Source organism: Heliconius melpomene, chromosome 20 (genome assembly GCF_056956725.1).
Source record: "Heliconius melpomene rosina isolate 202511_hmr_F chromosome 20, ASM5695672v1, whole genome shotgun sequence".
Lineage (NCBI taxonomy): Eukaryota > Metazoa > Arthropoda > Insecta > Lepidoptera > Nymphalidae > Heliconius > Heliconius melpomene.
Window position 1 is genome coordinate 13,649,025 of NC_140408.1, and position 13,481 is coordinate 13,662,505.

Genomic DNA, 13,481 nt, shown 5'->3' on the forward strand with positions numbered 1-13,481 from the left:
ACACTCCGCTCTCCACTTCCCATTCAATGTTCGATACACTGCGTATCGAGTGACACAACACTACGCTGCGATTTACCTTAACAGAACGTGGAACTAAAGGTAAACATAATGAACTCATATAATTATTTATTGGCAGCGTTGAGTTCAGCCACTCAACAAGCGATGCCTCGAAATTACGGCAGAAAGTTGGAAATGGAAGTATTTTCATAGAATTTGAGTGTATTAATACTAGGTTCCCTCTGCCTACCCGAGATATGCGGGATACAGCGCGAAGCTGAAAAAATATTAAAATGTTGATGTCGGTACTTAAGCGCGTTTTTAGTTAGTTATTATTACATAAATAAATATTAAATTTGAGAGTTATTTCTTTTTATTATTAAACATAGAAATAAATATGACATTAAATTATTTGTCTTGATATTATTTGTGTTCTTTTACGCTTATAACATTGTAGCGAAAAAAAAAACGATATTAAACAATATGTATATCGTAATATACAAAGGTACTCGTGTATGTATATATGTATGTAAGATAAAGTTAAGTATTTTTATGAATTACCCGTTTTTTTTTAATAAAAAAAACTTTAAAACGAAATGCCCATATAAGGAAATGTTATTCGTTCTTGAACCGACTTTAGAAAATGCGTGCAAAGATGGTCCAGATAATATATATTATAAGTAGAATGAAAAGTATCCTCACTATCTGATGTAAATAGTATAATCTGAAACAAAAAAAATAATTAAATAATGGCCTAGTGGTTAAAATTTTTTAGTTGGAGGTCGCACATTCTATTTTTCCATCATTATTGGGAAGTATATTCAGTAGAGATGGAAGATATGAGATGGATGTGGAAAGGCAGCAACACCTGCTGCCGGTACCAGGGTTAATGGAGTCTGCATTGATGAGACGGCGAAACGTCAGCACATCTGCCGACGCGGTTCTACAGAAGTTTCTATTCAGTATAATAATAAGTACCTTTTCCATTTAATCCTAGCTTGCGGCACGGTATCGTCGCTCTCCTTGAAGAGGTACCGTCTGATACCGGGCAGGTACGAATCGAAATAGTCATCCCAGTTCACTTCGCCCATACTGAATGGGAATATCTGTAAAAAAAATATAATTATAATGTATTAATATATTTGAAATTCCAAAATACAAAAAAAAATTAAGACAAATTTGCTTGATTTCATAGCTTGGTGGTATCTGATTTTCCATATAAATAAAAGTTAAATATTGCATTGACTTAGTAGAATGAGAAGTGCGGGTTCAATTCTTTTGTATTTTAATATAATTATGTATTATTAAATTTTAAATTATATTTTTACCTGTTTATCCGATTCCGAAGTTTTCTCCCACAAACTTCGCGTGTGCTGATTACAGAAGGTTATTTCTCTCGTGCAGAAATACATAAGTACTGACGAAAATTTGTGTATCTTCCTATACACTTTTAACATTCTGTAAATAATACTTTTCTATTATGATAAATTCTAAAAAATCTATGTTCATGCTGTACCTTGCATATAGCAGGGTAAGGGGTTAGAAACCGTTCTCCACCACCATGACTTCAGAAACAAGAAAAATGATTAAAAGTTATACTTACTTTGGTTTTTTTCCTATACAGATAGCGAGTGCGTCCACTAGAGCCGCCGGCAGTAAGTGTAAGAAGAATATATAGAGTTGATTCATAAATGTTGATTTATTTAAAGTCACTGATGCATACCTGTGACAGAAAAAAATATATTAATATTCATATTATAACAGTAAAGATGAAAGAATAGAATTGAACAGTGTAGTGATCTCCAGGAACACCAGATTATTAAAAATAAAGAAAAATGTAAGTTTTCCTTTAAAGGATTGTATTCACAACCACCGCGAGTACAGACAAACACTAAAATTGAAAACAACTGTGTAACGACAGTTGCAAACAACTGTATAAAGATATCGTGTTAACTTTACAATATATTTTATTTTATTAAAATCAAATTTGAAAAAATCTACATTTGTTTTCTATGTTCACGTTACGCTTTTTTATTAAATACATTTTTTATAGCTTCTTCACCCTGTTTCCCGAATATAGTAGGATAAGCAAAGGGAAGTTAGTGTTAAGATACTCTGTCCCCACCCACCTGCCCATTTTCGAGATATCCTATATCGTCCTGTTGATTGACGGAACTCTACGTCACGTTAAATTTGTTTTATTTTATTTATGTAAAAAGTCACATTATAAAAGTACATTGCGTTATTAGTTATCAACTGTAGACGTCTATAAGATTAAAAATATATTTAAGAAATTACCAAACAGCGTTAGAAAACGGTTGCTTATCAATCCTGGCCATATTGAGTCTGGTGAAGTCTCCCCAAGTGATTCTATTCTCCACTGAGCTCACATAGTTGAAGATAGGGGGTTCGATTACCGCTCTGTAAAGAAAAAGACGTTATAGGATACAGGTTAGATGTTATAGAGTAAATGTTTATAAATCGACTTGAAAATAGTGTAAAAGTTCAGACACTCCATTCTTCGTTTTGTACCAGAATTCGAGACTGCGTTGATTGACGGAACTAAGCGCCGCATTCTAAAGTATATAATAATATTATAATTACCTCTCCTCATACTGTCTGCTTACGTTTCTAGCAGCCACCATCAGACAATTAACCACTGAGTCAACAGGTACCAGGTCGGCGGTCACGGACGGATCACATTGTACTGTCCTGAGCATTCCTGTCACTGGAAATTTTGAATAATTATTTATTATTAATAAAAATTTAAATTGGGACTTTATACAGCATATAGTGGGTTCATAACCTTTCCGAGATATTAGTTAGGAATGTACAGATCTATATAGAAAAACTTTTTATGTTTTTCAAAATGTATATTATAGTCATGGCGCAGTAGCATAGCGTCTGTGAACTCACAACGAAGGTTTCTTCGAATTTCAAAATGAATTATTTTCTTTCCCTCTGTCCCGTAAAAAGACATAACGCAGCGTTATATTTATTGAATATTGTGCGGCGCGTGAGGGACGGAGTGTGCTATCACTACGTTCCCTCTGCCTACTCTGCTATATGCAGGACGTTAACCAAAAAGAAAACAAAAAAAACTTACCTGTACCGACTGCTACACCGGTGGGTCCGTACATGTTGTCTAACCAACATTTCAAAGGTTCCTTCACTGTTGATGTGACTGAAAGAGGGTATAGTATGTAAATATCAGGTCATCGATTGACTTTAAAAAATGAAAACATATATTATTTCGATTTTAACCGATAAATTACATAATATCTCTGGAATTAATATATCAATTTGGGCTGTTGCATAAGGTTCAGATCCTGCTGGATTTCCAATTTCTGAAGGTTTTCTTACAATGATTGATAATTCTAAGTTTTCAAATGATATAATAATATTTAGGTCAATGTAAACGCGACGGTTGTGAATTCGATTTCCACTCCCTCAGGAATGAAATATTTAATATTTTCATTTCTTCGCTCTAGTAACCAGGGAAAACACGGCTTAGAGCTTTGCAACTCAACACGAAATGCCTCAATAATTCGCCAGAATATAGGGAACGGAGTTTTTTAAAAGTAGGTTCCCTCTGCCTACCCTGCTTTATACGTAATATCCCTCTGGGATGCTATAAAAGGTAAAGAGGTAGTAAATGGTATACCTATAGCTGGTCGAAATATCGCTACAGGTACGTTCTTGCTGTTCAATTTTATCTCATTCTCCGCTAACGCTTTGGTAAAAGTGTAGGTATTCGGCCATTTACCCAAAATTCTGAAAAGAAAATATTACAAAGTTAATTTAACAGCTATATATAAAAAAGATAAAAATAATCTTAGACACCCCATAATAAAACAGTAGTTAACACGTTCACTGCGTTAGTCAAATTTGATGACTTTACAGACGGGTGCGGCATGGGGTCCATTATATCCGAAGCATAACTTGTTCCCCGTGCGTTACTGGGTCAAAAACACCCATTCCACTTCCATCTGTTTACAGTGATTTATCTTCCTAGGTATAATAATTATAGGAAAATATTTTATATCAATATATTGAGGAATGAACACTCTATACGGTAAAAAACTACTTACGTAGGTAATATGTCATTGACCTCGGCGTCTGTTAGTTTGTCAACTATACTGTGCAATTTCTCCGAGTTCGCTTCGCACGGATAAATTTTTTCTTCTACGTGGGATAAGTGACAGTTTGAATATGCCGTTGATATATGCATGAATACCTGGAAAATATAAAAAATATTTTTAGCTCCATGGTATCCTGAACATAGCAGGGTAGGCAGCAGGAACCTGGAAAGCTAGTGCTGAGCCCGTCCATTGACCGTTCCTCATTAAGACACTCATGTTCATTCAACACTCAAACAGTTCAAACTCAACACGCTTTGCCTCGTTACCAGAGCGAAGAGAGGGGTAGGTTCCACCTGTCTACTCTGCTAAGCGTATATAAATTTAAAGAAGCTAGAATTTGAACATCCACTTCTTGAATGCAATAAAAAATACTCACTTTTAATCCTTTCATATCCTTAGCGAGCTGTAACAGATATAAAGGCGCCTTCACATTGATGACTAAAGCCGCGCGTAAATGCTCATCGAATTTGACTGTCGCTGCGGAATGAAATATTACGTGTACCTGGAAGAAAACATATTTTTTGGTAGTTTATTTTTTTATATTTAAAAAAAAATTACGTCCCACATATTTAATGTTATCTTTAAGTTAACATCTCTCCATTCTTGTTAAGGCGGGTACCCTTTAATATAATAACCCTCATAAACTACTGGTTCAAATTGAAAAAAATATTTTTGTTCCTATTCATTAAGGGATTTACGATATATCTGTGGGTACAGCAGAGCCCCCGCCAAGTCGAGCTATCCTTTTTTCGAATCAGTTCATACCATTTTCAACCCCCTTTAACACCGCTACGTTAAAGTTTTTCTACGTTTAAAAAAATAAGTTTATATTACGTTAATCATTTTGATGTACCCTCTGCACTTGAGTTCAGAGTTATCTCCGGCATTTAGAATGTAAACTAAACTTTTAGTTATTCCTCCACAACGAGGAACAGGTTGTGGATAAAAAGCTTGTATTGCACATTATAATTTCAAGATAGGAGCGAAGAACTATAGATATATTGTATTACTATAGAATTATCATTTTTTTTTATTAAAACCTACCTTTTCTATAAGAGTCTGTCTATCACTTATAGTTAACCCTAGCCCCGCTGCCTCACAATCCGCTGGTATGGCCACAATCTTGTGCCTGAACTTTGGTACTTCCTCCTTCAGACGATCGAAAACCTGTAATTATAATTTAGATTTAAAATATTTTGATTAATTATATTAATAAACCTAAAAATTTAATATCCTTGACTGCTCAACCGTTGAAGTCGTTGTGGCGTAGTTGTACCTACAGCGCGTGACTATGAACGTGGCAGTTGTGAGTTCGATTCCCATTTGGGGGAATGATTATATTCGGTCTTTCGGTGCACTTCTAGAAAAAATTGCAGGAGACACTATCAATTATAATAAATAGTCCGCAAAAATTCACGTTATACATGTTATTTTTTAAAAAGTGCAATTACGATATTTTTTCGCCAAATTATAATTTCTTCGGATTTGGTAGACTCCACACGCAATGTTTCAAATATTAGAAGGACGGAAACCGGAATGACTTAACGTTAAGTTTCCTCTGCCTATAGTGAAAACCTACTTATATCAAATGTATTATTATTAGAAAAAGTTTTTCTCTTTAAAGAAACAGTTAAAATCTTAGTTCCTGTTTAAAAATAAACATCAAGTTATGTTTATGTTTCACATTTATTATTTATTTACAACAAATATAATATTTAATAGGTTTATTCTAACACTAGATGAGAAAATAGCTTTGCAAATACTAGAGACACTGTACAAAGTAAAGATTTAAAATCAATATCAATAAATGATTATTTACATTAGGAACGTGATTAAACGCCGTCTTGGCGGAGTTAATGTATGTGCCAGACGTAAGAGGATAGTTGTGGGTTCAAATGCCACTTCTGATTCTGACTTCCGCCACTCAACACGCAATGCCTCCAGAATTCGGCAGAAAGTGGGGAACAGAGGGTTTTAACCATTTTTTTTGTTTTGTTTAATATTTTTTATAATTATTTTAAAACGATTTTTACAAAAAAGTTGTTCTCGCCAAGCTGTTAAGCTTAACTGCGAGACGCGCTCGTTATTACAAAAAAAAATAATGTGTTTTTATCTCATAAAACAAACAACAGCACTTGAAGTAAAATACATTAATTATAAGAAACGTAAACTCATTCCATTACAGATTTTTTTTTAAATAAAAAAAAATATAATAAATATTTTTTTCTTTACATTTTTTCTAACTAGGATAAGTTCCTAGTCTTATTTGTATATATTTTTAATATTATTTAAATATGTCTCAAGCGTTCGCTCGTATACTATGAGTTCATACATCAATACGTAAATTTGTTCGACTAAATTCTTACAAAATAATTATTTTATTGTATTGTCTAAACCTTTAGTCTTGTCTTTTAAATGATAATGATTAGTAAATAAATAATTGTGTAGATCAAGCGGGCGATGCCACGAGTGGGTCGTTAGTATTATATTATACGCTTTTTCTACTCTAGGTTAGGTGTTATGAGATAGGATTTTGATCATTAGGTAATTACATTTTGAAATTAAAGATTAAAATTACTTATCACATCATCTTCTGTTTACCTCGTAAAATATTTATCGTAAGAAAATATTATGTGTCATATTAGCAAATACATTATATGAGAATTATGATGTGCATCAACGAAATATGCGTTAGGTCGATATATGTAGAAAAATACTAGCTTAGACCTATTTATTGGTCCAGAAATAATTAAAAAAATATTAATAATCTTTATGCTGTAAACCACATATAGAGAGAAGACAGAGGAACCTGGTGTTAGGAAACTCCGTTCTCCACTTTCCGCCGAATTTTTCGAGGCTTTGCGTGTTGAGTGGATTTCTACCCCGGGCCTTCGCTTTGGTACCGGGGCGAAGAAATGAAAATATTCATAAGTAATAATTCATTCCCCCGAGTGGGGACGGACAACAATCGCGTTACAGTCACCCCTGTGCCCCTGCGCCACGACAGCCTCAGGAACGTCAAAAAAACGAAAAAAACCTAAGGGTGCTTCATGCGATATGATGTATTTTAAAGAGTTATATCCTAAGTAGGAATCAATTTTTTTTTCAAGTGTTTCTACGAATTTGCGTAACAAACAAAGACTTAACAATGTTTGTTTACTTTATTATGCAAATAACTTTCATTTTATTAGAAATTTTGCTATGAACATGACTATTTTTTTGCTCAAATTTCTCTTAGACAGAACAAATAAGAAAATTTAAATATATGAAACTCAGATCGAGGCAAGTTTTGACTCAGCGACGTGTAACTGTTACTGCGACAGGTTGTGGGTTCGATTCCAACTGAAGGAAATGAAATATTTAATATTTTCATTTACCGTAACCACGTAACGAGCCAAAGCGCGCAGTTGAGTTCCGCCACTCACCACACAATGCCTTCAGAAATTCGGAAAGTGGGGAACGGATAGTATCTTAATGGGAACGGTGTGTTTTAACACTAGGTTCCCAGGTTCCTTCTGCCTACCCTGTTATCTGTGGCATTCAGCCTCAAGGTAGGCCTCGCGCCTATTTCTAAGACATTACGTGTTGAGTGGCAGAACTTACGGCCGAGCTTTATCTAGTTCCCAGAGCAAGCAAACGAAAGTAATACAATTAGACGTTCATTCTTTTATAATTTATTATTTTAATATTAGTATATTATTTATAATTTATGCCTCGCTATATGCAAGAAGAAGCTTGAAGCTGACGAAAACATACATGACTCATTTCTTTAATGCCATTATATAAGGGCAATGAGTTTAAATCCTGCTATAATGAATTCTTTAATTAATTTTTATAATAATCTATCCAATCTCAGGAAAAATACACTTTAGTATAATAAAAAGGTGATCATTATTTCGAATAATAAATTTATAGGTAATTGTTTAGAGCTTTAGATATAAATTATTATTAGATACAACTTAAAAATTGACGTGACGTGTTTTCATTTTCTCACTCTGCTTGGCAAATCACGACGTTAAGTTTCGCCACCCAACATCCAATGTTTCGAAAATTTGGAAACCTACTATCTCAAGATTAGTTTATCTTTGTCTACCTAGCTATATACGGGAAACCGCGTAAAGCTGATAGAAAAAATGTAAGACTTATTGTTTTTAATATCATTAGATTAAGGGCAATGGGTTCAAATCCTGCTACGTTGAATTTTTTGTGCTATTTTTTAATAACCTATCCAATCTCAGCAAGAATAAAAAAAAAGCTTTAAAACATTAAAAACATGATCGTCATTTCGAACAACAAGTTGATGGGTAATTGTTTAGAAATAATTATATTTTAATGAACTATAGAAAATCGTTGTTCATCAAAGTCAAGAATTAAATGTCATAGAGCTATTAAAGTGTTATGTCATTACATCATAATTTGTATTATAGATTTGTTCTTACGTCAATATGTTAGGTGTGCGGGTATTAAGGACCGAACCGATTGACAAATAAATAATGAAGTTTAATTTATTTGGAAATTGTATGTTGATGCTGAACACTGAGTAGGAATGAGGGGGCTGGGTGCCCATCCCAGAGTAGCCGGTGCCCATCCCAGATTGACAGAAGAGATGAAAGACAAAAATATTATAAATCTATAACGGAGGTGCCACAGTAATATTATCTAAGTTCCTATAAATCCATTTATTTAAGTAAATATTAATAACAATAAACGAATATTTATATGCATTTTCATATTTTCCACAACAGTCGCGTCCATAGTCAATTGTAAAAATAATTGTATTTATTCTATATTTTATCATACAATAAATAGGTCCATGATTTACGTAATTTATATAGAAGTGTAAATAAACTTTTTATAAGTGCCATAATAATAAATATCCTAAAAATAAATATAATATATATGTCATCGATAAAAGGAGCAGTGAGCGAATTATTTAGTGTTTGTTAAAATATCCACTCAAAGTGTGACGCGACTGGTTGTGGGTTCGATCCCCACTCGATGAAATTAAATATTTATTTAAATTTATATTTTCATTTCTTCGTTCTGGTGTCGAGGCAAAGTGCGGCGTTGAGTTCCGCCACTTAACTGACAATCCAGAATTCAGCGGAAAGTGAGTAACGGAGTGCCTTAACACTAGGTTCCCTGCCTACCATACTGTGTGCGGGATACGGCGTGAAGCTGATTTAATTTTTATTTAATTTATATAGATGTAATGCCCATGTCCTTTATATATTCCGGAAAAAAGAAAAATAACAACTCAATTATTTTGTTTATTATTGCTTGTACGGTTCAAGCACTTTTGACATCTGATCATGACCTAAATGACGGACGTGATTCAAAGTGTTAGTACTCTTAGTACTGCAATTATTTACAATAATGCACTTGGACGAATAAATATTTATTGTATTTTATGTAGTATGTAACGTAATGGCTGTGGGTTATATTCCCGCTTAAGGCCATTAATTCTTTTCATTTTCATCTTCTAGAAAGATGAGACGCGGTGTTGGGTTCCGCCACCTGCTAGGTTCCGCAATATGTCTAAAATAAGCTGAAGATGAAGAACTAAGTAATATAACGAAAGTTGCTTTATGTATACCTTAGGGAATCTGGGAACCTAATGTTAGAACATTTCGTTCGCGTTTAGACACTGCCTTTCTTCATATTCCGCCAATTTTTTACGCTTTACCTCATCGCTTTGCTTCATCAGAGCTAGCAAATGAAAATATTGAATATTTCTTTTCCTTGAGTAGGAATCGAATCCACAACATGTAACGTTTACACTCGCACACTTGGTGCATCCGCGCCACGACTGGCCTCTGCTATATTTTAATGTTAAATTTAAAATATCTTTCCATATCCTTATACATACAATGGATGATCAACTTTATATTTAATTTTTAACTGAGCAGTGTATATTTGCACGTTTCAAGTAAACTCCTTTAAGTAAATGTTTACCTTTTAGCGCGAAGTTCTTGAAATGTGTCAATACAGAATAAGTTACAAGGTAAATTAATATTTAAATTTTCACTCTGGTGAAGGCAGTATTTTAACGGAATCTTTATTTGTATAAATCTGCTTCATGCTGTTTCTCGTATAGCAAGCAGGGTAGACAGAGGGAACGTAGTGTTAAGGCATTGCGTGCTAAGTGGTATGAATGACGAAATGAAAATATTAACAAATAATAATTCATTCCCCCGATTGGGGATCGAACCCACAACCGTCGCGTTATAGTCACCCTGCCCTGCCTGCCCTTGCGCCACGACGAAATTGTTTAGAAATAATTATATTTTAATGAACTATAGAAAATCGTTGTTCATCAAAGTCGAGAATTAAATGTCATAGAGCTATTAAAGTGTTATGTCATTACATCATAATTTGTATTATAGTTTTGTTCTTACGTCAATATGTTAGGTGTGCGGGTATTAAGGACCGAAGGTCGTGGGTTTGAATCCTAATGATTTTTTTTTATTTAGGTAGTAATATCACGTCTTTGCTTGCTTTTTTTTTCATATTTCATAGGGTAGGTTAAGTGAACGATTGACGAATAAATAATGAAGTTTAATTTATTTGGAAATTGTATGTTGACGCTGAACACTGAGTAGGAATGAGGGGGCTGGGTGGTGCGTGCCCATCACAGAGTAGCCGGTGCCCATCCCAGAATGACAGACGAGATGAAAGACAAAAATATTATAAATCTATAACGGAGGTGCCACAGTAATATTATCTAAGTTCCTATAAATCCATTTATTTAAGTAAATATTAATAACAATAAACGAATATTTATATGCATTTTCATATTTTCCACAACAGTCACGTCCATAGTCAATTGTAAAAATAATTGTATTTATTCTATATTTTATCATACAATAAATAGGTCCATGATTTACGTAATTTATATAGAAGTGTAAATAAACTATTTGTAAGTGCCATAATAATAAATATCCTAAAAATAAATATAATATATATGTCATCGATAAAAGGAGCAGTGAGCGAATTATTTAGTGTTTGTTAAAATATCCACACAAAGTGTGACGCGACTGGTTGTGGGTTCGATCCCCACTCGATGAAATTAAATATTTATTTAAATTTATATTTTCATTTCTTCGTTCTGGTGTCGAGGCAAAGTGCGGCGTTGAGTTCCGCCACTTAACTGACAATCCAGAATTCAGCGGAAAGTGAGTAACGGAGTGCCTTAACACTAGGTTCCCTGCCTACCATACTGTGTGCGGGATACGGCGTGAAGCTGATTTAATTTTTATTTAATTTATATAGATGTAATGCCCATGTCCTTTATATATTCCGCAAAAAAGAAAAATAACAACTCAATTATTTTGTTTATTATTGTTTGTACGGTTCAAGCACTTTTGACATATGATCATGACCTAAATGACGGACGTGATTCAAAGTGTTAGTACTCTTAGTACTGCAATTATTTACAATAATGCACTTGGACGAATAAATATTTATTGTATTTTATGTAGTATGTAACGTAATGGCTGTGGGTTATATTCCCGCTTAAGGCCATTAATTCTTTTCATTTTCATCTTCTAGAAAGATGAGACGCGGTGTTGGGTTCCGCCACCTGCTAGGTTCCGCAATATGTCTAAAATAAGCTGAAGATGAAGAACTAAGTAATATAACGAAAGTTGCTTTATGTATACCTTAGGGAATCTGGGAACCTAATGTTAGAACATTTCGTTCGCGTTTAGATACTGCCTTTCCTCATTTTTCGCCGATTTTTTGAGGATTGCATGGTTTTCCTTGAGTAATAATCGACGTGGTGTTTACAGTCACATACTTGTGCCCCCGCGCCACAACTGGCCTCTACTATACTTTAATGTTAAATTTAAAATATCTTTCCATATCCTTATACATACAATGGATGATCAACTTTATGTTTAATTTTTAACTGAGCAGTGTATATTTGCACGTTTCAAGTAAACTCCTTTAAGTAAATGTTTACCTTTTAGCGCGAAGTTCTTGAAATGTGTCAATACAAAATAAGTTACAAGGTAAATTAATATTTAAATTTTCACTCTGGTGAAGGCAGTATTTTAACGGAATCTTTTTTTGTTTAAATCTGCTTCATGCTGTTTCTCGTATAGCAAGCAGGGTAGACAGAGGGAACGTAGTGTTAAGGCATCGCGTGCTAAGTGGTATGAATGACGAAATGAAAATATTAACAAATAATAATTCATTCCCCCGATTGGGGATCGAACCCACAACCGTCGCGTTATAGTCACCCTGCCCGGCCTGCCCTTGCGCCACGACGAAAAATCAATAAATCAATTGCTTGTTTTAAGTAATGCTTCTTTTAAATCAACTTACCGGATCCTCGAAGACTTCTTCAATCCTTGTGTATATGTCTTTGCCGCGTTTCTGTCTGACTAATAAATATAAATTTTCCACACCCGGACACGAACGCAGCAGTTTTTCCATTAATATTTTCCCGAGGAATCCTAAAATTTTAATCCAATTTAAATTCTAAAATTTAAATATTCAATTTAAAAAATAATATGACAAAATTTAAAAGTTAAGTGTGAGTCGGACATGCCTCATGCTCATGTCACGTCAGCTCATGTCTCCATGTATAATTTTTGAAAACAATATATAAGTAAGTTTATGACGTCGCCCGGCAGCAAAAGTTTTCCTTAAATAATTACATTTTTTTTAACTATTATATGAAGACATTTTTTGTCATTTTTTACTACATTACATTTTTATTACTTCAATTAATTTTATTACTTTAATCTATATGGTGTTAATAGGAAGTGTTATTTTAATAGTAGGTACATGCTGTGATTGTTTTAATTGGAAAAACATTTATTTAATTAGACTCTTGACGATTCTAAATAAACAAGCAAACAAGAAGATTTTGTTTTATTGAAAACAAGTTTAAATTAAGAAGAGTTTAAAAAATCAAACTTTTTTAAATTATTAAATAAAGTGAAATTCGAACCCACGATCACCTTTTGTATATAGGTATATAAGTATATTTGTACGTATACATATAATTGCTTGTGGCGTCGATATTAATAAAAAAATAAATTAGAAAAAGCTCAATTTCAAAGTTTCTTTTTAAAGCAATGTTAATAATAACAATAATTATATTTTTTTGTCATTATAATAATTATTATGCAATAACAAATGATATTATAACAAAAATAACAAAAACAACTGCATTGATTAAAAATTGATAACGCGATGTTTATAGTTTTTATAATTAACAAATAAAATATTTTTCTTTACTAACGAAAATAGTACTTGGACGTTATCCAAGTGGCGTGGGTTCGAATTCCGTTACGTTTTAATACAAATAGTATGGTAGTAGTTTAGGAAGTA

General features: G+C 33.3%; 1 protein-coding gene across 2 annotated transcripts in view; it reads right to left on the bottom strand.

Annotated features, from left to right (window-relative positions):
- Window positions 1-489: 489 nt before the first annotated feature.
- Window positions 490-13,481, bottom strand: part of LOC146528115 (fatty acyl-CoA reductase wat-like) — a 29,580-nt gene continuing 16,588 nt past the window's right edge. For both annotated transcript variants that reach the window (XM_085205248.1, XM_085205247.1), the window contains exons 3-14: window positions 12,468-12,598; window positions 5,184-5,306; window positions 4,516-4,641; window positions 4,089-4,234; window positions 3,662-3,771; window positions 3,104-3,181; window positions 2,602-2,725; window positions 2,296-2,418; window positions 1,601-1,720; window positions 1,326-1,455; window positions 976-1,103; window positions 490-721 (exon numbers count right to left, since the gene is read on the bottom strand). In XM_085205248.1, the coding sequence (XP_085061374.1) occupies window positions 634-721; window positions 976-1,103; window positions 1,326-1,455; window positions 1,601-1,720; window positions 2,296-2,418; window positions 2,602-2,725; window positions 3,104-3,181; window positions 3,662-3,771; window positions 4,089-4,234; window positions 4,516-4,641; window positions 5,184-5,306; window positions 12,468-12,598 (1,427 nt within the window). In that variant the 3' untranslated portion in view covers window positions 490-633. The remainder of the gene's footprint in view (window positions 722-975; window positions 1,104-1,325; window positions 1,456-1,600; window positions 1,721-2,295; window positions 2,419-2,601; window positions 2,726-3,103; window positions 3,182-3,661; window positions 3,772-4,088; window positions 4,235-4,515; window positions 4,642-5,183; window positions 5,307-12,467; window positions 12,599-13,481) is intronic.